This window comes from Pleurodeles waltl, chromosome 10, assembly GCF_031143425.1.
Source record: "Pleurodeles waltl isolate 20211129_DDA chromosome 10, aPleWal1.hap1.20221129, whole genome shotgun sequence".
NCBI classification, from domain to species: domain Eukaryota; kingdom Metazoa; phylum Chordata; class Amphibia; order Caudata; family Salamandridae; genus Pleurodeles; species Pleurodeles waltl.
In genome coordinates this window covers 1010809898-1010836578 of record NC_090449.1, presented here as the reverse complement: position 1 = coordinate 1010836578, position 26681 = coordinate 1010809898, and the positions used below count along the sequence as shown (strand labels likewise).

Genomic DNA, 26681 nt, shown 5'->3' with positions numbered 1-26681 from the left:
ATGTTCTCCAGCGTGTTGACCAGAGTGTTGTCAGCCCTGCTGAAACACATGAGCAGCTACATCGTGTTCCCCCAGGTGGAGGATTTGGCCACAATGAAAGCTGACTTCTATGCCCCAGGACATATCCCCAACATCATTGGTGCTATTGATGGTACACATGTGGCATTTGTCCCCCCCGCAGAAATGAACAGGTCTACAGGAATAGAAAAAGCTATCATTCGATGAATGTGCAAATGGTGTTTTTGGCGGACCAGTACATCTCCCATGTGAATGGCAAATATCCTGGCTCTGTGCATGACGCCTATATCTTGAGAAATAGCAGCATCCCTTATGTGATGGGCCAACTCCAGAGGCACAGGGTGTGGTAATAGGTGAGCCTAAGGTCCCCACACAGTATATGTAGGTGTCTGGGTATGGGGTTGTCTCTAAGGGTTAGTTTGTGTCTCACAATTGTCCCTCGATATTTACAAGTGACTCTGGTTACCCCAACCTGTCATGGCTACTGACCCCAGCGAGAAATTCCAGGACAAGGACAGAGGAACGTTACAATGAGGCACATGGGCGTACAAGGAGGATTATAGAAAGAACCTTCGGCCTCCTAAAGGCCAGGTTCCAGTGCCTCCATCTGACAGGTGGATCCCTGTACTGCTCACCCAAGAAGGTGTGCCAGAGCATCGTGGCACGCTGTATGTTGCACAACCTGGCATTGAGACGCCAGGTGCCTTTCCTGCTGGAGGATGGGCCTGGTGCTCGTCTTGTGGCAGCGTTGGAGCCAGTGGATAGTGAGGAAGAAGAGGCAGATGAAGAAGATGTGGACAACAGAACAAACATTATCCAGCAGTACTTCCAGTGACACACAGGTAAGAGACTGTAACTCCTCTTCACATTTCAGTATACTTTAGGACATTGTACATGGCAGCCTCTTACCCTCTGTGTATGGCCACTGGCTGTTCCCTTTGGGTTTCCTTTTTTCAGATCTGTGTACCCACTTCTGGCTTCTGCCCTCCAACTGTCATACATTGGTATAATTCAATGAACATAGACGTTGCAATGCTTTGGGAATATAGTAAGAATACATCTTTCGAATCATTACACTGACTCCAGTATGGTTTATAGTTCAACGGTGTTTATTTTTGTGGTAAATAGTATGGGAGTACGTGCAAGGGGCTGGGGTGATGGTGGAGGAAGGTCCCTGGTAGAGTCCAGTCTCTTGGTGTCACAGGTGCATTGTCCAGTGCGGCATAGGAAGGGGAGTAATGGCAGTTTAAGGTGGACAGGGTGACAGAGTGGGACAGAAGGGTGACAATCGTGAGAGTCCTATTTCCTGGAGGGGTCTTGGCAATGTTCTCTGGCTTTTGCCTGGATCGCAGGGACCGTTTGCGGGGTGGTTCTCCTTCTGCAGGGGGTGGGGTGCTGGTGTCCTGTTGGTCCTGTGGCGGTGCCTCCTGTCCACTAGCGCTGGCGGAGGTGGAAGGCTGTTCATCGGTTTGGCTAGTGTCAGGGGCCCTTTGTTGTGCCACTGCCTCCCTCATGGTCTTGCCCATGTCAGCCAGCACCCCTGCTATGCTGACCAGGTTGGTGTAGATTTTTGTGAGGTCCTTCCTGATCCCCAGGTACTGTCCCTCCTGCAGCCGCTGGGCCTCTTGCAACTTTGCCAGTACTGTGACCATGGTCTACTGGGAATGGTGGTATGCTCCCATAATGTTTGAGAGTGCCTGGTGGAGGGTCGGTTCCCTTTGCCTGTCCTCCCCCTGTCGTGCAGCAGTCCTCCCAGCTTCCCTGTTGTCCTGTGCCTCTGTCCCCTGAACCGTGTGCCCACTGCCACTGACCCCAGGTCCTTGATTGTCCTGTGTTGGTGGTGTTGCCTGGGGTCCCTGTAGTGGTGGACACACCTTTTGATTATTCGATTTTCAAATATTAAAGCTCAATATGGGATGTCGGTTCATGATTACAGAATTAGTCTGATTAGATTTCCCTTTTTTTCCACACGCTTTTATACAGACTATCAGGATGCACTTATCATCTAATACCTGAGATACATATTGCGTTTTGGCTTTTGGTAGAGTCTAAGTTCTTTACATCTCCACATTCTCTTTAATTTTTGAGTCTTCACGACAACTCCTAAACATCTCTCTATTCTTAAATCACTTCTTCCACTTGGGTGTATGATTTTTAAGCCACCACTAATAGAACTACTCTTGACTATTGGCATATTTATTGGAAAGCTAGTACTCTTTGTCTCCTACCCTCACTTAAAATCCATAACTTTTATTTTAGTGATATGTGTAACCTCATTTAATGACTTATGATTCACAAATACTTCAAAACTTACCATGGGTGCTTTTTGCTTCTAAAGGTATTCCCTTCTTTCATCACAAATTTCAACTTTGTCAATTTTATTATGGTGATCAGTTGACCGCGTTACATGTAAACACACAAAACTTATGACTAAAAAATTCTTCCAACTCTTGAACACCTGTGTTTTCAAAATATATGTTCTGCTTTTGCTTTATCAGCCCTCAAGAAGTCTCAATTCTGGAACGAAACATGTGTCGGCTGATTCTTCAACCTACCCAGCAATATCTCTTAATCAATACTACAACCTTTATGTACATCCAGATTACAGTTTGTTGTCTAACTTCACGAAGTATGTTAATGCACAATTGGATTCCATGTAATACGATGTTTTCCTCACAGTCCACTAGATTGTGTTTTGCTGATACAAAAACAATACGTTATTAAATGAACTGTAAAATTATACTGTTCTAATATGTGAAATTGTTTTGGAATGCTCCGTTATGTATTGTTGATGTTTGTTGTCTTCGACTGGCTTCCTAGCCAGAGCCTGCAGCCTGTCTTCACGAGGTCCATGAGGTTCATAGAGAACCATTGGGCAGCTGACGCCTTACTGCACCACTGCACCTGGCCGCCCCAGTGCCACCCGGGGTGACCTGCTGTTGTGGTTCTGATCAGAGCCCAGTACTTACCTTTGATCCCTGAGTCTGACCTCCCAAGTTGTTGTTAAGCCTGTGTTTACTGAACCTTGTATTCCTCCATAGGATAACATTCAGAACCCTAAAAATTGCAATGTGTTGAATTTTGAAACTGCAGAGTATTTATGCCTAAAAGCCTTCTTACCTGATTACGAAGTTCTTGGGTTTGAAACATTAATAAAAAGAATTGGTATTTTTCTAAATTGGTCTCATATTTATTCTTTGAGTGTCTCTCATTTATTGCCTGAGTACAGCAAAGGCTTAACACAACTCCTTGATAAGCCTCACTGTTCGCCAAGACTACCACAAATAGCGCATTAGACCTATCTACTTTTGCCCCAGCAAACGAAGTGGGGATCCCCTGGACTCTGCGTGGTTTACTTCTTTTTACTGTACCATATAGAGAGCCAGCTTCCAACATTTCTGCATCCCAAAGCGGGGTCGGGAGTGTGAACCTGTTTCTCCACCCTGAGTATACTGTGGCCTTTAGGCCTACTGGACTACAGCAGTACAACTATAGCATGTTTGATTCTGACAGGGGGAGGAAGGCCTATTGGTTCACCATGGTCATTTGCGCAGCCCAGTAGTATTTCTGAATATCTTGCAATGCAATGCCTCCATCGTACCAGTCCTTTGTTAATTTAGGTAGTGCTATCCATGCTGAGCCCCCACCCCAAAGCAATCTGCGGACCTTCCCTTTGATCGCTTAGAAATATGAGCTAGGGACTTCATTTGGGATGTTTTGTAGGGCGTAGAGAAAGCAGGGTACTGACACCATTTTAAATTTCGCTGCCCTATCCAGCAGTGACATTTTCAAGGACTTCCAAAGCCTTGCCTCACTTGGCAGCCTGTCTAGAAGTGGGGCCAAGTTTCTGTGAAAAAGAGGCCTGTCTCAGATGTGAAGTATATTCCTAAATATCGGAAACCCATGGTGACTACTGTTACACACAGAGGACAGCTGCAGTGCCTGCTCTGTAATGGGTACACTGGGGATTTGTGCGAGTTGGTGTAGCCAGAGTAATTAGCAGAAGTCGTAATGATCTGCATCAATCTAGCCAGAGTGAAATCTGGGTCTGTGACAAAAAGTAGCACATCATCTGCGTATAATGATAGTCTATCTTCCCATTGCCCCTTCCAGTGCAACCCACTGACAAGGCAATCCTGACGGATCCATGTCTCCAAAGGCTTAAGGTGCGAAGGCAAAGATCAGAGGGGATAGGGGCAGCCCTGCCAGGTCCCGCTCTGAAGTCTGAATTCTCAGGATTAGCCACCACTTACCCTAACTTTTGCCAGTGGTTCAGTATAGAGGAGTCTGACACAGCTGGAAAAGCCAGGGCCAAAGCCGAATTTGGTCAGCACCTCCAACATATATTCCCATTCCACTGTGTTGAATGCCAGTCTGGCATCTAATGACAGTATCAGTGCATGTTCCTTCAGTTTTTCCGATTTTCCCCCGTATACCATGGAGTTGACAGAGATTAAGGGCATTGCTCCTATGGGGCATGAAGCCTGACTGGTCTGTGTGGATCTTAGACTTAGACTTTAGCTAATACCTTGACTTCCGCATTGAAGAGCAATATTGGCCTATAAGAGGCATAGTTATCTGGTGGTTTTCCGTCCTTTTGGATGACCACGATAGTGGCCAGCTGCTGGTTGTGTGGCAGAACACATTTCTGCTTACTGTCTTTATACCTTGCCAGCAAATGGATGGGTTAATTTGATGGCTGTTGTTTGTAGAGTTCACTCAGTAACCATTTGGGCCCATGGCCTTCAAGGAGCTAAGTTCTCTTATCCACCGCTAGTATGTTCACTTGCATGATGTCTGTTTCTAAGAATTCCCAATATGGCCCGTCCTATGCAGGTATACATGTGTCCTAGAGCAAGGCTCGGGTGTCATTGCCCATAGTTTGCACCGCAGGGGCACATAACCAGGCATAATAATCTGAAAATGCGTCACTTTGTCTTTTTTCCCTTTACCAGCCCACCTTCCTGAGTCCTGATTTCCATTACCCACCTTCTAGTTTGATCTCTTTTGTCAAGCCATGCCAGTAGTTTGCCAGTTTTATTTCCCACCTCATACAGATGGTGCTGTGTGGCTCGGTGTATTGCCCTGGCAGCTTCCATTGCCAGGTCTAGATATCCTTTACACTTTATGGCAAGCTCATGTCCAGCCTCTGCGTCATCCGTCTCGGTGAGGAGGTGTTCTTAGGAGAGGATGGCTCTTTCAAGTTCATCCATTTTTGGCTCGCTTGTCCCTCCTACATCCTAAAATCAGGGAAATTACTTGACCCCTGACTACGGTCTTGTAGGCCTCACAAATCAACAGTGCTGAGTCTACAGAGAATGAATTTTCTGTAAAGTAGTGTTCCGTGTTTGATGTAAGGTCCTCTCATATGATTTGTTGCTTTCGGTACCACAGGCTAATCAGGGCAAACGCCTCCCATAGACCCCCCAGCACAGCACAAATTTCACCCAGACTGGGGAGTGGTGCATTATCCCTCTGGCTGGGTGATGCACATCAGTGTAGTATTACGCATGGTGGTGATGTGTAAGGTGATAATCTATTCGGGATAGGCTGCTTTGGGCACTCGAGTGACTTCCTGGATTATGTGTGAGTCTGACAGGGGACTGTGTTGAGCTTGTGGACCTGGATGGCCAGTGCTCAAGTTTCTCATCCATTGTTAACTTGAAATCGCCCCCACGAGCAATATACCCTCAGGTAGTTGTGGTTGGGAATGTAGATGCATGTAGACATGGGAGAATATACACTAACCAGACATTAAGTGTGCAACCCTCCCAGATATGGACACATATCTCCAATGCGGAGGTCCGCCCACATATGTTGAATCTTGAGTGGAAGCGTGCACTTTACTAAAATACACACACAATGGTAGCCCTCTATATAGCCTGCGTGGGCTACCATCGTGTACACCCATTTGTCTAGGGCACGGTTGTTGTTGCCCAGTATGTGTTTCCTAGATTAGTACTATCTAGGGTGTTTGATGCTTAAGGTATTGCAGTATTATCCCACTTTTGATTTTGTCCTGTAGTCCATTTGCTTTCCAGGACATAAATTTCACTGCGGTGTCTCTTGTCATTTCTCTAGGTGTACAATAGAGCCCCCAGGCCTGGCAGACGTGTCACAGGCTTCTTGTTAGGTGTGGGCTGTGGTACGGGTGATGCGGGTGGCTGTGTCTGCTGAAACTAAGTGCCCGTGTGTGTGGAATAAACAAAAACTATGCTAAATTTTTGTTGAAACAAGATTTACCCCTTTGTAACTCCCTCCTTTCTGCATCCTTGCATGACGGACTTGAAACTGCTCACTTCTCCAAAATTGCAGAGCACTTGTCACCCCAACTAAATTCTAGAACATGTAGGTTGCTGAGCACAACCCAAGTGTGCAGCCCCTGCTTCTCATCCCTTTAGTCTCTTACGGTGTTGATTTCTCGGGTCTTCTGATCAAGGACCTTTCAGTCTTTCAAGAGGCTCATTGTTTGCTTCCTCTCAGCGCCATTTTACTCATTAGTCTACGAGCTCCGAGTCCCTCACCAGCTCTCCTCCATCCAGTGTAGTGTTAACCAGGGGCATCAGACCAGCACCCAGCAATGTCTTGTGTAATGTCATTGTTGTGGGGTGCCATTGTAGATACTGACAGCTGAGTTTGCTTGTCGTGCGCATCTGTGCTGTGCCTATGTGAACCTATTTTCTGTTATTCACAGGTGGGAATGGTGCCTTGGTTTTCCTGCCTTTGCTGGCCTCAAGCCTTCAATCCAACTCCAAGCTTCTTCAGAAGATCCGAAGTACCAGGTTTTCCCTTCTGCCACCACTCTCAATTTAGCGGGGAGCATCATTGAGTATTTGAGTTTTTGTTTCCACAGTTCCTTCTTCACCTTGTCAAACCCTCGGCAAAGATGTTGGACCTGTAGTGTGAAATCTGGGAAGATGCTGACAGCTGTTTTTGTATCGGAGAAGTGGATATTTCATGCAACTTGGAGGATTACGTCCCTGTCCCTTTAGTTAAAGATAAAGCAATAATGGTATGCTGCGGTGCCCCCAGCCATGTTGGGGCACCTGGGACGCTATGGGCTTGTTCTACTGAGAAGAACTTGGACAGACCTTGTGGCTTAAGTGTATTGAGGATGGTGTCTTCGAGAAAGAGGTCAGCGTTGGGCCCTTCAGCATGTTCCGGGATTCCGACCCTGACTGACATACTTATGGGTACCTGTTCGGAGCCTTGCACTTGCCTACTAGTGAACGGGCAGGGGACCAGCGCCACAGACTGGCACTGGGCATTTCAGACTTTTACACAGGAGCCATCTCCTGAGAGTTTAGTGGTTCCAAGCTTCCACTAGCAAATTCAACCCTAATGGATTCCCCACAACCGCTCCAGACAGGGAATTGAAAAGGATGGAGGTGTTCTTGAAGCAAATGTTATCTTCCATCAGCTTGCCATTGTGGTCAGTCATTGTGGTCTCCCTCCTAAGATTTCATAGACACATTCTTTGGAACATTGCCTTTTTGGCTTAAGCCATTTAAGATGGCCAGGATGCAAACAAATATGTCATTAGGGCTGCCCTGGATACTGATGACTGCTTGGGCATGCAAATAACACTGGTGTGATGCTCAATTACCACATGTGGTAGCGTTCCACAGGCTTTTCTTGGGACGTTCAGATGTCTCTAATGGATTTGCCATTTGATAGGTCTTGTCTCTTTAACAAAAAGGTTGATTCAGCACATAACCGAAAACAGAGCCATGGTGTGTTCCTGGAGCCTTACAACGCGTACCCAGCAAGTTTCCTTGGGAACCTGACCCTTCTGAGGCTACTCCTCAGGCTAACATATAGACATTGTCAGGCCCTGCCACCACCACAGCAGTCACACCAGCCCTTTCATGACCGGGTATGGGAATCAAGCAAACATTTACAGGTCACCAGGGACACCGTTCAAAGCGATTTTAGTTGATCCTTACCGGTTCACATCCACTCTGAAGTGCAGAATCTGACATTGTCTTACAGGGTGGCAGGCCATTATATCGGACTGATGGGTCCTCCAGATTGTCTGGAAGGGTTCTGCTTTTCCATTTCTTTCTCACCTGTCTCACATTCCTCCCACATCAGAGCAGCTTTTAAGAAGCACCCATCCATCTTGATGCAAGAGGTGCAGTCTCTACTTCCTTGGGAGTAAAGATGGGCTGCTGCTCCTGCTGTTTAATCCTGTTGAAGAAGGACAGAGACCTTCATTCTATTTTAGAACTTTGGCATCTGAATACCTTGTGGCTAAAGGACAAATTCTAATTCAAAATGGTCACTGCCCTGGACCCCGGCTTCTGGATGGTTGCCTTAGACCTGCAGGATGCTTACTTTAATGTGCCTGTCCTGCAGTCCCATAGACATTACCTGACATTCAAAGTAGGCCAGAGGAATTTTAAGTTTGCTGTGCTCCTCTTCGGCCTCACTAGAGCCCCTCTGTGTACACAAAAGTGATAACTGTGGTTGCTGCTAATCTTCCGAAATTGAAGATACCAGCCCTCACCTCCTCCCATCCTGAAACTGGCTGTTGAAGGCTCACTCTGTGCAGTCAGTCGTAAACAATCTCCAGACAACACAGAAACTTTTGACATCTTTGAGGTTCTCAAATATTTAGCTGAAGCCACACCCGACTCCTTTGCAGAGGTTTCCGTTGATCAGAGCTCTTCTGGACGTTGTGCAGTTACAGGCCTTTCTTTCCTTGCAATGAGTCCTCAACATTCAGGCTCTGATCCTGATGTTTCAGCCTCGGTCTAGATCTTGGTGAGAGCAGCTCTGAGGCTATTTGGCCTGCTGGCCTCATGCATTCTGCTTGTCCACTTCATTAGGTAGCTTTTGCAGACTATGCAGTGGGATCTGAAGTCCCAGTGGGCCCAGCACCAAAGAAACCTTTTGCACGTTATCCGGGTTTCAGAGGCGATTGCACAAGACCTGCAGTGGTGACTGCTTGACTGCAGCGTGACCAGCAGCAGACCTCTCTCCTTTCCCCACCCAGAGTTAATGGTGGTGACGGATGTTTCTCTGCTGGGCTAGGAGGGTTATCTGTAAAAGGTGGGTTCAGAGGACTCTGGTCTTTGGAATCCATTTGCCTGACGTTGAAGTCATTCATGCCATCCATCATTGGAAAACGAGTGGATATTTTCATGGACATCCCCACCTCCAAGGTGGTGTCCTGGATTCTGTGCCAAGAGGCCATGCCTCTGGAGTACCCTGGAGTGTCAGGGCATCTTCCTGATCATGAACAACCTTATAGGCTCTCTAAATGCCAGGGCGTATGAGCTTAACCAGATCATGAATGGTGGGTCGCATTCCAGAGCTAGTGCAGGACATCTTCCACCAGTGGGGAAGGCTGTGGCTAGACCTTTACGCTTCCCTCAAACATGCAGTATCAAAACATTTCCACATTTGAGCTCCCACAAATGCACTCGCTGGAAGACTCATTCAGGCTAGAGTGGTTTCTTGTACACCTTTTTGCCTCTGCCTCTCTTGCCCTGAGTTCTGAAGACAGGCACAACAGAGCCCAAGTTGTACAAGTGGCTCTCTACTGGGTAAGGAGACAGTGGTACCCGGAGTTTATGGATATGATCATTTGTCCTCCGATCAGGCTACAACTTTGGTAGGACTTCTGTCGCAGCAGCAGGGCAGAGTTCTGCACCCAAACCTGCACAATCAATACCTCTATGCATGGAGATGAAGCAGTGGCAGGTGAATGCATTTAATCTACTCTTTGAGTTTGTGGATGCCCATCTACAAAATCACTGGGGCAAATTTATGGCCTGGTGTTGTGTCGGCAATACCGATCCCCACCTACAAGCCAAAATGTCAGACATTTTTTGTTTGTTTTATCTGTGGCTCAGCAAAGTCTTACAGTGGGCATCATTAGAGGTTATACGTTGGCCCTTTTCTGCATTTGCTGGACCAACTATCCTTGTTTAAATCACCTGTTGCGATGCAGTTCATTACAGGTTTGTCACTTATAAACTACCTGTTTGTGATGCCACAGTGGAATCTTCGTTTGGTCCTGACGTTTCTCATGTGTTCTCCCTTTGAGCCAATGGACAGCTGTTTGTTGCATCTTCGGACTCTCAAAACCATATTCCACATGATCACTTCAGCTTGTAGCATAAGTGAGCTCCAGCTCTCTTGGTGCAGACGCCCTACACCAATTATTGTCTAGACAACCTGGTGTTGAGGACCAGAGTTGCCGGTTTTCTGCGTAAAGATGGTGATGTTTTTCACACTGGACAATGCTTCACTCTCCTAATGTTCTTTGCCCACCTCACTCCTCAAAAAAGGAGAGACTCCATTGGCTGGACCCCAAAAGAGCCTTAAACTTTTATATTGATTGCACCACACACTACTGGGTGTACTTTCAGCTTTTGTGGATTTTTCTGGGGTAAAGAAAGGTAAGGTAGTGCAGAAAAGGACCTTGTCAAGGTGGATGGACCTCTGCATTAAGACCTGCTTCACAATGACCAAGAAGAAGCCTCCAGGGGACCTGAGGGCTCATTCCAGTAGGGCCAAGGCTGCTAACACTGTGTTGGCATGTAGATTGCCTGTTCTTTACATCTGCTAGGCCTTGACTTGGATGTCAGTGCACAGGCTCAGGAAGCCCTGATAGTCCTTCCAGACCCCCCAACCTTGGGGAGGTGCTGATTTAATATCTATTCAAAAGGTGAGGAGTCTGTAGTTAAAAGTATGCATTCAGAAGAACAAGTTACTTACCTGTAGTAATGTTTTTTCTAATGAATACTCTATCTAACTGCAAATCCCCCACTGCCCTCTCCGTTCTGTGGTGTGGTCTGTTTTTACAATCTAACACAGTCTCACATTACAGATCTGCACACTGGCACTGAACATTGCTGAAAGGGCGAATAAAGAAACCAACATCAGCGTGCAATGGTGTCACCCATATGCATTTCTGATTCATCACTTCCGGGGAAGGATGAGGTCTACGTGGAATCCACATCGCAAACTTCCAGATCCAGACTGGCACCTGCAGCATGTTATGAAGGCGAGGAACCTACAATGAGACTGAGTATCCACCAGAAAGACCTATACTAAAAGTAAGTAACTTGTTCATCTATTCTGTGTCTAAATCTAGTATAGGCTGCTTGTTCACTTACACTTTTATGTGCCACTCTGAATCCTTCATTGCAAGTCCAACACACAATTTCACCTTGGCAGATAATGTTCTTCCAGGGGCACTTAATCTTTCCATGCTTCTGAAATTCTCATTCTCCTACATGTCACCTTAGGTACTGAACTGTTTCACTGGATGTTTGAGGGTAACCATAGAGGCCTCAGACCTGCTGTTTTGCTATTTTGGGGATGTGGGAGGCAGCAGTGGTAGAAGGAGGAGGACATTTCTGATCTACAGTGTGGGAGAAGGATGGAGTAACTAGGTTCAAACGAGTGGTAGAGGAGCAGGGGCCATCATCATGTGGAATTCAATAGGACATAAGAGGCCAGAACGTTGCTGAGTTTGTTGGAGTTAGGACATACTGGCTGACATTCCATAGGGAAGAATGGGCCATACTTAGGACCCGGTGGAAGAAGAACCAAGTGTGTGCTCTCCACGCATAGAGATTCATGTGTGAAAGGCTATGTATCCTTTTTCTGTCACAGTGTTGCACCATAGATGCATTTCCTTCATAGGCGTTCTCCTTGTTTTTTTCCTTCTCACTGCAGCACTCTAGCTAACTGAAATTTATTGTGAGTGTTCCAGCTCTAAGGTTACTGCAGGGTGGTGCTTGGGAGTTTGATTGGAAAAATAATAACATACAGACAATGCTGCAGCTCAGGCTATAAAGCACGTAGATTGGGTACAGTCAATATTTCATTACCAGTTTAAAATAATTTGCTAGTCTTTGGTACACATTACCCACTTGGCTGTTTTGGCACTAGTTAACTGAAGTATGTTGAATCTTCTAAACTGTAAATTTGGCATTTCATGGAGCAGGGTTTTGCTTTGAAGGTTTGACCTGTCCATGTCTGCGATAATCTCATCTGGTTTAAAAATATCAATGTGGTCTTGATATTTACTTAGTATTTCTAATGTCTCAATGGTAATGCCCAATTTATTTTTGCATATAATAGTACATACGTGTGTCTTGCAGGAAGAAGACTATGAATGGGGAAGTAACTCTATACTTGTTGCTTTACCTGGAATCAATATGCAACAGAGAAAATTGGCAATTGCTGCAATGCGGTGGAGGAAAAAGCTCCAGAAAAATCGTGAAGTTAGTGACTTCGAGGTACGCAAACACTTTTGTTTCATACAGTCCCTTTTTTGCATACACTAATTGTTCTTGGTATTCATAATTTCAGAATCATCATTTTTATATTTTACTTTTTGTTTCCGTTTGATTTTTTTTTTTTTTACATCAAGGGCTACTTGTATAAAGATTATTTCTAGTCGCAAATGGGCCGATTCGTATGTGTCTAGAAGAATGCTTTTTGGGATGTTCAAAGCCCAAATTGCAATTTGGTAACTTGTTAACGAAACACAATTTGAGTTTTGCCATTTGGTGTTAGAGAGGGGCGTGTTAATGGCGTCCCTTCCTAATACCGAATGGGAAAGGTATGTACAAATGTTTTGCGATGAAATGCAGTTGCAAAACATTCACAGTTTACCACCAATAGAAAGTTGGTGGTGGCCCATTCCCAAATTGGAAGGGGTCCCTAGGGGACCCTTTCCTCTTTGAGAGTGGTGGGGAAATTGTTTAAAGAGCAGGTAGTGGTCTCACGGACCACTCCCTACTCAAAAAATGAAACTTAAACGTTTCATTTTTTTCTTTTTGAACACATCCCATTTTCCTTTAAGGAAAACTGGCTGTGTTTAAAAAAATAAAAAAAAATAAAAAAAAATTTGCTTTATTAAAAGCAATCACAGACATGGTGGTCTTATATAGTGATTCCGGCCAGTCATACAGGTCTCTCTAGTTAAATTTTTATTGTTCAAGATGTATCTAACGTGGAAAGGCTCACATAGCAATTGTTCAAATGAAATAGTTAGGGAAATTGGTGTGGGGAGAAGGAACTACTGTCACAGGCAGTACTCATTTTACATCTGTTTACCTAGCGTTTCTTGTCCAGTAACACTCGTAGTATGGAGAAGGACGTGGCCTTTGGAAATAATTTCATTACTTCCTAACACATACCATAACGCATTAATTAAAACCACACTTGTGTCATCATTCTTGGATTTACAAATGTACACACGCGCCATGTTTCAGCCTGTTTTACTGTCCCTTCTAGTTTCCTCAGCAGATTTTCAAAGACATCTTTACTTTGTCATTTTGACCATTGAGTATGCAATTTGGAGGTTTCCCAACACAGGACCCGAGTAGCTACGTCTGCCATTTTTTATCTGTATAATCTGCAGATCTTTTCTGCACAGCATTGCTTCAGGATAGAGGTCTGGAAGCAATCATTGCTTTCCGACCTTCAAAAACTCTTGGTGGCCATTTGGGTTCACCACAACTTTCATCTCTTCCAAGTTTTATAATTTGAGTCGCTGGCTTAAAAGCTGTCCTACTAAAAATCGAGTGACTTTTTTAGTGTATGTGTATGATTTGGGTGAGAGGGATGTCCAAGAATCCAGTCAAATCCACTTTCTCCTACCATGTGGAAGTCACTGCGACCTTCAGATTGAATAGTTTGATTACGTTTTCCATTTTCTGAAAAGTGCTCCACGTTGATAATTTTAATTTGAGCGCTTATTGACATAATGCTGAGATATAATCACAAAATAAAGTACATACTGAACAACCAACGGTTTCATTAACTAAAAATAAAGTTCAAAGAACCATAAAAACATCTAGCATTTTAGCTGATCTGAAAGACACAGGGCTTCCTCTAACAGGCAAGTGTTAGTTCCATCGTGAGATGAAGAAAAAGCCTTTGTGGCACATGTGGCAAAATGCCCACCTTATTTAAACACATACCTACCATGGTTATAAATAGTTCCACTACCGATGCACTTTTGGGGTGCCTACACAGTATGTGCTGTTTTGTTGGAATATCACCACAGCAGCACATCCAACATCCCTGTGTGAGTAGAAATGCCGCCACCACTTGATGGCACATTTCCACTGCTCAGATGAAAGGTGTCTCCGATATAAGTGTTCTCTCAGCATGTTCCAAGAGTGCTGCCATTTGCTGCATGCCAGCCTTATGTGATGTTCACTCCCCCGAAGATGGTGGCATGCTGGCCCTTCGCAATTTACAGAGGCATCAGCAGTGCTTTAAATGGGCCGGTACTCTCCGGTACTGAGTACCGGAACTTTTTTATTTTGAGAGGGAGAGTACCGGCACATCTCAAGAAAAACGTAATACTTTTAATTGGAGAGTACCGGCACTTCTCAGAAACAAGCAGGTACTCTGGTACAGAGTACCTGCACTTCTATTTTTCCATTTAAAGCACTGGGCATCAGTGTTGTGTGAAGGTGGACTCGGTTTACTACTGGGACTTTCAAGCTTTCCTTGTCCTATGATATTGTTATATTACATTTACCTGAAGCATCTTGTTGTTTATATTTTGCAGGGAGCGTTTAGTGGCTGGAAAGTTATTCTAAATGTTGACCAATCAAAGGAATCTGGATTCAAGCGTCTTCTTCAATCAGGAGGAGCAAAGGTATCTTGATGTTAACCACTTTGAAGTTTGTAGTTATCAGTTTTAAACAATATTTCTTTTGATAATTAAATCTACTGTGTGAATCTCTCTTTCTCAAGCAACCCTACCAGATGGCCTATGTTTGCTAAAAGGCCCATAAAAAGGTGTTAAGAAGCTTTGAAGAACCTTTTGCAAGTTCTCTTTCCCATTATTGGCTCACCACATATTTTACATCCTGCAGTTTTTAGGCTGTTCCACATTTGATCAGTCACAAATTATTAATTTATTGCACACACGTTTCTCAAGCTTATCCATAACCTCTATTTCTTTGTTGCACTTTGTGGTGAACCGATCCGGTGATAAGAAGGCTAAAGCTGGAAATGTGATTGTCTTTAAACATGTCTGGTCTCTGTATCTACTGAATGCCAATTCTATTTCTATTTCATATAACTGAATGAACTTTCACACAACTGAGTAAAAACACTGAGATGCTTTCAGGTGGCCTACCGCCCAGCTAGCGGTAAAAAAAAAAGAAAAAAATCTGTTTCCCATTTCTGATCAGCTGCTGCCTTCAAAGAGTTGTCAACCGACATGGATATAATTATGGGACCAAATGCTTCCATTCCTGACTTGCAGCCCGTGGACAAACTGTAATAGTTTTCATGCACCTCGTGCAAGTGGCTGGGCTCTATCTACATAATGTTTTAAATACATTTTGGCGTTTGTCCTGTACTCTCTTAGGGCCTGAGAAAGAATACCATGGCCAAGAAAGGAGATAGCTCTATTTAGGATTTGAAAATTTAGTTTAGTTTGCATGAGCTCCAGAGAACTTAATTTAATTATGTAGAGGTATTGTCAGCTAATTTAGAAATGCTAGTTCAAAGAGGCCTGGAAGGTGGCTCTAGTACAATTTAGACCCTCTTGAAACGTGTACAAACATAATCCCACAGTGCCAGTTCCTATCACCCTAAACATCCTTACCAGTTACATCACTGCTGCAGAATTCTCTTTTTATAGCCCATACTTCCATCTTTATGGATATTAGTGTTTTTTGTTCTTATATGGATAACCCTTGTAATAGTTATAGGGACAATAATCTGCGAATCTCAGGTGGAAAAACAGCCCAGCCTAATTAACATATGCGTTGGGTGTCTGGTGTGTTCTGCACCTAACTTACACTTGCAGAAAAAGTAAAACAAAGTAAATGGTGAAACTACATGGTAATGGGTTTTTCACTTGTGCTACATGCATTAGTACCTTGTTTATATTTTGCAGTCATGTTACCACTAGCGAAGAGGCAGCTATAACTTCATTACATAACAAGATCATTAAAAATCTCAACTCCACTCATATTTGGCAGTACACATTATGTTTATGCCTTTTTTGCTAGAGATATCTAACTGCAGATTCTCTCGTAGGGGATTTCCATGTATAGTCATAAGCACTGAATAGTTCTGCGCGCCTGCGGGGACCCCGGAGCACTGTTGTGAAGTATATTCTTAAGTGCAATTATCAGCCCTTTGAAAAAAAGGTCTGTGAAAAAACACTTAAGAATAACAATATGCAGCCTATGTGAACAGCTACACAGGCCAAATTGTTAAAAGAAAAACAGTTGTAGTGTAAATTCACGTTTAAACATCTATTTATTCTATAAATATATTAACAAATACATTCTCATATTTTATTTACACCTCTCATGAGAATAAAACAATGCAGGGCAGTGTAGCCCATAGGCTGCCATTATACAGAATGAAAATAGAGCTGTGCCTTTAAGAAAGTAAAGTCTTCCTATTTCCCATCATGCACAGCAAAAGGCAGTTGCCTCAGTTCTTTTTTCTGGCTCCTTTCTGACAGGACCCTGAAGCATTGAGTTCTACCTCACAAAATCTTTTTGTGACAGAAATTCATTAAAAATCTTTTGAATTTCAATTTCACTCGACGTTTTTAACATTGAGTGATCATTTCCTACCTTTTTCTGTTAAATTCTGACAGAATTTTGAGGTTTTTCTACTCCAGAAATGCCTTCACTTTTTGATAAATGCCCTTCTTGTGGCAGAAAAAAGGCTAAAACAGATCCACATCGGGTCTGTATAATTTGTCTTCCATCCAGCCACAAGCCGGAGTCGTGTGACATCTGTAAAACTTTCTCCAGAAGGACTCTTCGTGACAGGGAGAAAATCCGACTCCAGGCGAAAGAGGACAGGAGAAAAAGTGGTCATTCTACCACAGAGCGAGGAGAAGGTCAGTCTTCTACCAGGGCTCACCCTGTTTCCTCTATAACTTCGACCAGACCTGCTCAAAAAAGGCACAGGTCCCCGACGACGTCGAAGGTGTCGACGTCGAGACAGGGAACGGCGCCAACATGCTCGCCGTCGAGGAGTGGTTCACAGGCGAGAAAGAGACATCGTTCGCCGTCGAGACGGCGTGGACACTCGCCGTCGAGATCTGGGTCACCGTCGACACGGCGAGGACGTTCCACGTCGAGGAGATCTGAGACCGGCTCACCGTCGACACGGCGAGGGCGATCAACATCGAGGGAGAGTGCTCGCTGTCGAAGGCGTTCGCCGTCACCGCAGCGACGTCGAGGGTCGTCGTCGAGAGGTTCCCAACGGCGAGAAGAATCGACGTCGAGGGGCACTCGCCGTCACCGTACTTCGACGTCGAGGAGTGTGTCGACGTCGAGGAGACAATCAAAAAGGCCTACAAGGGTTTATACAACATCAGAATCCTCGGCCTCACTCATCCTGCTTCCAGCGTCTCCACAACTCTCTCCTCGACAATCGCCGTTGCCGCAGACGCCGGTAACGCCTACGGCTCCTCTTCCGGCTCCTCCTTCAGAGTCTGTTTTGAGGACTCCAACGCGATCTGTAAGGCGTTCTGGACATTCCTCTAGACACTCATCTTCCTCTCGGCACCACCGTCATGAATCACGATAGAGATCTCAACATTCACATCACAGGCGTTCTTCGTCTACACAGGACTACTCTCCAACCCTATCGGACTCACCGTCCCCGAGAGTGTCCCCCATAGATGATGTGAATACGTTCCAGGAGGTCTTAGTGCGAGGGGCGACCAAACTGAACATCCCGCTGGCGGTACCTGCCCCATCGACGTCAGTAATCTTCAAGACCTTACATCACAGGACATCTTCCAGACCTTTGCTTCCACTGGTTCCAGGTCTTCTTGAACCAGCAATGGATATTTTCCTTGCACCGGCCGCAACGAAGTCTGCTCCTTCCAGACTTATTAACAAATATTGTCCACCAGAACAAGATCCTCTATTCTTGAGGTCGGACCCAGTACCGGATTCGGTGGTCATAGTAGCGGCAAAGAAATTGCATTCGACATCACCGTCTTCCTCTTCACCTCCAGATAAAGAGAGCAGAAAGATAGATGCTGCAGGACGAAAAGTATGTTCTACTGCAGCCATCACGATGAAATCAGCCAGCGCTACTGCGTTATTAGGGCGATACGATTGGGCCATTTGGGACTCTATAATGCAGTTCGCGGAACATCTTCCTAAGGACAAAAGGGAAGATTTCCTGGAGGTCGTGGGTGAGGGAGCCATGGTTTCTAACCAAGTTATAAGTGCTGCAGCTGACTCTTCGGTGCTATCCGCACACAATTATGCTCACGGGATAGCACTCAGAAGGCATGCATGGTTGAGACTTACATCACTCAAACCGGAAGCACAACAGAGAATAAAAAATTTACCTTTCTCGGGCTCCACCTTGTTCGGTTCTCATGCCGATGACGAGATGGCCAGAATGAAGGCTGAACTAGATACCCTGAAAGCGGTAGGCATGGAAAGACCGAAAGAACAACGAAAGGTATTCCGGCCATATCAACGACGACTTTTCACCCACCGGTATCAGTCACCGCACTGGATGTCTTCACGCCCCCAGCAGCAGCAGCAACAACAGCAGCATCAAAGGGGTTTCTCCACACAGCGAAGGTCAACAAGGGGTCGTTCAACACCCCAAACTCAGACGACTCGACAGGCTCCCACGTCTAAGCCCTGAATCTTCGCTTCCCCCTCCTCCGTTACCCACTCCGGTAGGGGGAAGTATCTCAAATCATCTGGACGAGTGGCTACGCATCACATCAGACGCCTGGGTATTGAATATTGTGAGACATGGTTACGCTCTCAGATTCACCAGTCCTCCACCATCTGTTCCACCCAAGACAGCCAACCGCCATCTCGAAGCTCTTTAGTTAGAAGTCACTTTCCTATTGCAAAAAAGAGCCATAGAACCCGTCCCGATCAACTAGCAAGGGAAGGGGATTTATTTGAGATATTTCCTTGTACCGAAAAAAGACAAACAAGAGTTTCGTCCCATTTTAGATCTAAGGACAGCAAACAAGTGGATTCGCAAAGAGAAATTCAGGATGCTATCCTTACACCAAATTTACCCACATCTACGTCAGGGCGACTGGCTCTGTGCAATAGACCTTTGCGACGCTTACTTTCATATTCCGGTGACCAAGAAACATCGAAAATTCCTAAGGTTCACCGTTGGAAAACGTCATTACCAATTTGCGGTTCTACCTTTCGGCCTCAAATCAGCGCCGAGAACTTTTTCCAAATGCATGGCGGTAGTAGCCGCCCACTTGAGGAAACAACGAATATTTGTCTACCCCTATCTAGACGATTGGCTCATAAAGGCCTCCAGTTATCTCGAGGCGCAACAACATTTCAAATGGACTCTACAGCTGTTGCAGAAGCTCGGTCTTCAAGTCAATCTCCTCAAATCCACAGCAACGCCTGTTCAGAGGTTGCATTACTTAGGGGCCATTATAGATACCAAGCTAGGAAAGGTGTTTCCTTCGGAGGAACGACGATTATCGATTCTCTAAAAGTGCAAACAACTGCAGGAAAGTCCTCAGGCCACTGCAAGAATAATAGCTTCTCTACTGGGCTCGATGGCGTCTTGTATCCATCTTGTTCCCAATGCTCGCCTCCACATGAGACCATTACAGGAAAACCTGGAGGATCAGTGGTGTCAACTGAGGGACGATTGGGAGAACAAAGTCCTCCTTTCTCCTCACGCCCTACAATCCCTCAATTGGTGGTGTTTACCCAGCAATCTCTTGGTGGGGATTCCGTTCCAACAACAACTTCCAGCTCAAACCATCGTAACAGATGCGTCACTGCTCGGATGGGGGGCGCACATGGAACATCTTCGAGTCCAAGGCAAGTGGTCACAGAGAGAGAGTCCCTATCACATCAACCTGCTGGAACTTCGCGCAGTCCACCTTGCGCTCAAAGCCTTCCTTCCCTCTCTGAGAACAGAAACTCTCCTTCTCCAGACAGACAACGTGGCCACTATGTACTACGTGAACAAACAAGGAGGCACCAGGTCCAGAATTTTATCCAGAGAGGCTCAGACAATCTGGCATTGGCTTCTAGCCAGGAACCTGTCGCTAGTGGCAACTCACCTGCCCGGCATCCAGAATGTGCAAGCGGATGCCCTCAGTCGGGTAATGGACGAGAACCACGAATGGGTGCTACACGACGACGTCGTTCGTTCCATTTTCGCACTATGGGGTACCCCCTCTATAGACCTATTCGCAACCCCAGAAAACAAAAAATGCCAAAACTTCGCTTCCAGATATTACCATCCAGGGACACTGGGGAATGCCCTGTGGATAAGCTGGTCAGGAGCATTTCTTTACGCCTTTCCACCGCTTCCCCTGATTCCGGCGGTCCTCCAGAAGCTGTCCAATGCTCAGACCAAAATGATCCTAATTGCTCCGGAGTGGCCACGCCAATGGTGGTTCCCAGACCTTCTTCACCGGTCACTCAAACCACACATCAGGCTGCCTTATCGTCCGGACCTGCTCACGAAGTTCAGAGGGCAGATATCTCATCCCAACCTCTCATTGTTGAGTTTGGCAGCATGGCTCCTGAGCTAGTGCAATATGGACACTTGAACCTACCTCAGGACTGTATGGAAATTCTGAAAGAAGCAAAGCGCCCTTCCACAAGATCAGCTTATGCAAGCAAGTGGAAAAGATTCTGCATCTGGTGCTTAGACAACAACATTGACCCGGTTTCCTGTGGAGAGGAATCTATCCTGCCATACTTGTTAAGTTTGGCAAAATCGGGCTTACAACTGTCATCAATAAAAGTTCACTTGGCGGCTGTAACGGCATACAGAAAGAGTCCATCACAAACTTCCTTTTTTCGGATTCCGATTATTAAGGACTTCCTGGAAGGTTTAAAAAAGGTTTTTCCCCCCATTAGAAAGCCTTCTCCTTCATGGGAACTGAATGTTGTCCTATCACGTCTGATGCTGCCTCCATTCGAGCCGATACATAAGGCATCGCTTCAACATCTCACATGGAAAGCTGCTTTTCTGGTGGCAATCACTTCAGCGCGTAGGGTTAGCGAAATTCAGGCCCTTTGCGCTCAAGAACCCTACACGGTTTTTCATTCTGCGAAAGTGGTAATGAGAACTCATCCAAAATTTTTACCTCAGGTAGTCTTCGACTTTCATGTGAACCAAATAATTTCATTACCGACTTTCTTTCAAAATCCAACTACTCCTGCTGAGAGAACTCTGCACTCTCTGGATGTAAAGAGAGTCTTGAAATTTTACTTGGACAGGACAAAAAGCTTACGGAAATCACAACAGCTTTTTATTAACTATGGCCCAGTTAGAACAGGGTTGGGCACATCTAAACAATCCTTATCCAGGTGGATTGTTTCATGTATAATGTTATGTTATCAGTTAGCAAACAAATCCCTTGGTGGTAGGCCAAAAGCCCACTCTACTAGAGGGAAGGCAGCTACTGCAGCCTTGATGAGAAATGTCCCTTTGGCAGAAATATGCAAGGCTGCCACTTGGAAGTCGGTCCATACCTTTACTAAGCATTACTGCCTCGATACAGACGCTAGGGCAGATGCGCAGGTTGGACAGGCCTTGCTTAAGAATTTATTTGCATGATTCATGTTTTGTCAGTATTCTTCTGTCTACTCCAACGCGGTTATGGGGATGGGCTTGCTACTCTATTCAGTGCTTATGACTATACATGGAAATCCCCTACGAGAGAAGGAATGGTTTCTTACCTGTAACTCCAGTTCTCTCGTAGGGGTATTTCCATGATAGTCATAAGCAACCCTCCCTCCTCCCCGGTGGAGTTGGCTTAGAACAAGTTGCCATGAATATTATCGAGGTTGGTACTCCAACAAATGCTTTTGTTTCTTCATGTCAGGTTACAAGCCTCCAAAAAAGAACTGAGGCAACTGCCTTTTGCTGTGCATGATGGGAAACAGGAAGACTTTTCTTTCTTAAAGGCACAGCTCTATTTTCTTTCTGTATAATGGCAGCCTATGGGCTACACTGCCCTGCATTGTTTTATTCTCATGAGAGGTGTAAATAAAATATGAGAATGTATTTGTTAATATATTTATAGAATAAATAGATGTTTAAACGTGAATTTACACTACAACTGTTTTTCTTTTAACAATTTGGCCTGTGTAGCTGTTCACATAGGCTGCATATTGTTATTCTTAAGTGTTTTTTCACAGACCTTTTTTTTCAAAGGGCTGATAATTGCACTTAAGAATATACTTCACAACAGTGCTCCGGGGTCCCCGCAGGCGCGCGGAACTATTCAGTGCTTATGACTATCATGGAAATACCCCTACGAGAGAACTGGAGTTACAGGTAAGAAACCATTCCTTCCTCACCGTTTGAATATCCCCCAAGCATCAGACTGGGTCAAGAAAATTATGAGCCCACTGGTGTGACACTGGAAATGATGTGCGCTGCCAGTACAGAAGCCACTCTCGCTCGAGGACTTCTGATGAGCACATCTAGCCGCAGATTCCTCACCTTTTGTATATTCACCCAGTATCAGACCGGTTCCAGAAACATTTTTGTAGTACCTCTGCAAGCAGGAAGATGTGCTGCAGCTCTGTTTTTAGCTCCAGAGGTGATGCGAGGGGGGCCTATAAAGGCACCACTCCGGCACACTAATGTAATTTCCTTCCTTTCTGTGCCTCTAGACATGGATCCAGAGTGTCTCTCATCTCTCAGAGACTGCTTTTTGCAATTTTTCTCACAACATTTCAATAATATACAAGGAATGTCAACCCCAAAACGACAGGATTTAAGTCTTGTAGCGACTGTGCTAACAAATATCTGTGACTGATCCCCACCAGGTTTGCCTGTGGTGTCTGGGGTCAAGCCATGACTTGGAAACCCTGCAGATATTGCTTGCCGATTAATCCGAAGGCCATCAGGAAATGCAAGGTGAAACTTTTCAGCACCAAGCACAAGACTCAGGGATGGGACAACTCCAAGTCTAAACTTGTCCTGCTGCCGTTCCTGGGGTCGACGAGTACAACAAAGACCAAAAGGTCTTTGGTGCACTCAAAATCCTTAGTTAAGCACAGGAAAGATAAAAAGTTGAAGCGGAGTCCTGATCATTCTCACCATTCTCACTCCCCTGATGAATTGCATGAGTGGCACCAACGTTCATGTTTCTGCTTCCAAAGTAGGACGACTTTGGAGCCAGTTCTGGCACAACCCGATTTTCCAGGGACTTCAGCCATGCCGCACCAAATAGAAAGGTTTTGCATAGCTGTGTTCCGGCTCATCAGATTTTAACCGACTCCCTCTGGTGCGCGGTCAGGCCCCAGAGAGCTGAAAGGCCTACCACCTGGATTTCTGCCTGTGGGTTTGCCCTCGGCGCCCTGGACTTTCTGAGTTGCTTTTGTCCTTGGCTCCAGTACTGATAGCCACACACACTCTGCGCCGTGGTACGCCAAAACCGACTTTGTCCGCACGAGAGGTGGCCCTGCTTGTCCTTTCCGACATTGATTAGACGCCAGTCCAAATTCGACCAACGTCACAACCGAATCTGACAGATGTTTCTGCACTCGCCTTACCACCAGGCAAGCAACGCTTATTACATTCTCTTTTTGCAACAGAATCTGATAACGATCATGATCAGAGCAATGAGTTTGCCCAGACCCATGCCAATGACGATTGCTATGAGGACTTGGAAGATGCTAATGGGCTGGACACTTCCCCAAAGTCAGCTGTTTTCTCTCCTCCTGACCGGGTCACAGAAGAATATGCATCATACGCCATGGTTAGGCGTAGGGCAGCCAAAGTCCTTGACCTCCAGCTCCCCACTATGAAGATGAAAACCAATATCCTAGCAGTAGTCCTGCAGCCTGCCCAATTTCCTTCTGAGCGCATCCTACCTAACAAAGAGGCCTTGACAGATACCCTACTAGGGCATTGGGCTAAGCCTTGTACTGCCTTCTTGTTAATCTGCATATTTTCAGGCACCATGGCCCTGCTCTATTTTTTGTTGCAGCACCCTTATCCTGAGAGCTTTGTGGTGCAGGCCTCCACCAGCCAGATCATCCCCAAATATTTTGCTACAGCTCCTCCTGACAGGGAATCTGAGGGGATGAAGACATTTTGTAAACGCCTCTTCTCCTCTGCCAGTTTGGTTCTGGGGTCCATTAATGCCTCCATTTTGCTGGGCCAGTACACTCATGCCCTCTGGGCAGCACAGCTTCAAAGGTTCCCGTACCTCGATGTCTGGCTGTTGAAGATGGGCTCACCTCCTGTCATCTTTGGCGTTCACGATCAATGGAGACATTCTGGACATGGTTTGGTTTTGTGCCTTTTCCCCAGGAAAAAAAACTCTAGGACATTCAGGCTATGATCCCAATTGTCAGCCTTACTCCTGGATTTGAGAGAGGTCGACTCTGAGACTGATGGCCTTCTGAATCCTGCTGGTCGAGCATTCCAGTCATATGCATATGCTGGCTCTGCAGTGGGGTCTGACGTCTCAGTGGGCCAACCTTCAAGGGGACCTCTCCGATCATGTTCAGATTTCAGATGAGAGTGCAAAAGATCTACTGCGACAAATCTCTTGCCCTTCCCCATCCAGTGGTGACTGATCCTTTGCTTCTGGGATGGGGTGGCCATCTGGGAGAGGTGGGGATCAAAGGTCTCCTGGTCTCTGGCAGAGTCCCAGCTCCATATCAACCTTTTGGAGCCGATGGCCATCCGCTTGGCATTGAAAGCTTTCCTTCTCATTTATCAGGGGGAGGTTGGTACAGGTGCTTACTGACAACACCTTTGCCATGTGGTAGTGCAACGAAGAGGGCGGGGTGGGGCCATGAATCCTGTGCCTGGAGGCACTACACCTCTAGAAATGACTGAACCACACAGCACTTTTCCTGGTGGTGAACCACCTGGTAGGATCTTAGAATGCCAGAACAGAAAAGTTCAGCCGTTTATGCCTGAAGGATCACGAGTGACAGTTGCACGCTGAAGTGGCGCAAGATCTCTTCCTTGAATGGGGAGGCCTTTAGCTCGATCTGTTTGCCCCCACAGACAATACGTAACGTCAGCATTTCTTCCCTTTGGAATTTCCATGGCTTCTCTCAGAAGGATACGCATTCCGCCTAGGGTGGAACTCTCAGCTCCTGAATGCGTTTCAACCAATACCTCTCCTGCCCTCAGTTCTGAAGAAATTCAGGACTGACCGGGCTCAAGTCATTTTAGTGAAGCCAGATTGGGCACTGTCCTCTGATCAGGCTGTCCCTCCAGGAGGATCTGCTGTTGCAGCAGCCGGGCAGGGTTCTACAACCGGACCTTCGCAGTCTCCACCTTCATGCTTGTAGATTGAGCGGCAACAGCTGAACGCCTTCAGCCTTTCTTCAGAGGGTGTTGATGTCATCTTGGCAGCCAGACATCCCTCAACAAAGACAGTATACGCCTGTTATTGGGTCAAATATGTGGCTTGGTGCAGCACCCAGGAGATGCCACCCCCATTCCCAATACAAGTTGTCTGATGTTTTGTTGCTTGTTTTATCTCCTGCCTGGTAAAGCTTTGCTCTGGGCACAGTTAAAGGGTGTCTTTCTGCCTTTTTTTTCCAGTTGCTGGATCAGTCCTCATTATGTTTCCTCTCTCTCGTTTTGCCACAGTGGGGCTTAACTTGGTCCTAACATATTCAATGTATACTACGTTTGAGCTGCGTCGCAACTGTTTTACAGCTTCTCTTCCTTGAGATGGTGTTCTTCATCGCCATAACATTAGCACGGCGTGTAAGTGAGCTTCAAGTTCACTGTGTCACCTTCTTCCCAGGCAAACTGGTTCTGCAAACGCAAGCATCCTTCTTGTCGAAAGTTGTGATGCCATTCCACGCCAGTCAGAATATCACCTTTCTGGCATTCTTTGTCTGCCTCCTCCCCCTATGAAGGAGAATGGACTCCATTGCATGGACCCCAAAAGAGCACTAAGCTTTTACATCAGTCATAACTGAGTTCACTGGGTGGACAATCATCTCTTTGTGAGGTACACCAGAATGATAAAAGGCAAGCCTGTGCAGACAAGGACCATCTACTGCTGGAACATGCTGTGCCTGAAGAACTGATGTACATTGGTCAAAAAGCAACCTCGAGAAGGGCTGTGTAATTTTACCACCACAGCCAAAGCTGCTACCACTGCATTGGCATGCGCAGTTCCTGTTCTCAACATATGTGAAGCAGCTACTTGGCCCTCACTCCATAAGCTCACATGGCGCTAGTGTCTGGAAGCTCGGTTTGCCGAGATGGCCTTTTGCCCGCACGGTGCTACAGGGCTTTTTGTTTTGAGTCCATTCACAGACTCCCCTCCAAATAGTTACTGCTTTGTTATCTATCAAAAGGTGAAAAATCTGCAGTTACCTCTGGTAACACTCTTTCTGGTAGAGACTCTAACTGCAGATTCCTCACAGACCCTTCCATCCTCCCCGCTCTGTGAATTGGACTGTGTCCATTAGGAAGATCCCAAGTCTAGTCATCGTTTAGCAGCACAGCGGGATTGGAATGCTTGATGGGCCTCTTCTGTCTGCAACTCGGCAGACAACAGCTCCTAAGTAACGTGAAAGGGTGGGAGGATGCGTGAGTGGATGTATGGCTGTGTGACTGAAAGGGTGGATTGATAGATGGATGAATGAGTGAACGTAGGGATGTAAGGCTAGGTGAGTGAAAAGGAGGAAAGATGGATGGATGAGTGAAAGGGT

The 26681-nt window shown here is 45.9% G+C and overlaps 1 protein-coding gene across 1 annotated transcript in view; it reads left to right on the top strand.

The window, feature by feature from the left end:
• Positions 1 to 26681, top strand: part of TOPBP1 (DNA topoisomerase II binding protein 1) — a 287854-nt gene that overhangs the window by 217984 nt on the left and 43189 nt on the right. The window contains exons 25-26 of the mRNA XM_069211909.1: positions 12141 to 12278; positions 14570 to 14659. Of these exons, the coding sequence (XP_069068010.1) occupies positions 12141 to 12278; positions 14570 to 14659 (228 nt within the window). The remainder of the gene's footprint in view (positions 1 to 12140; positions 12279 to 14569; positions 14660 to 26681) is intronic.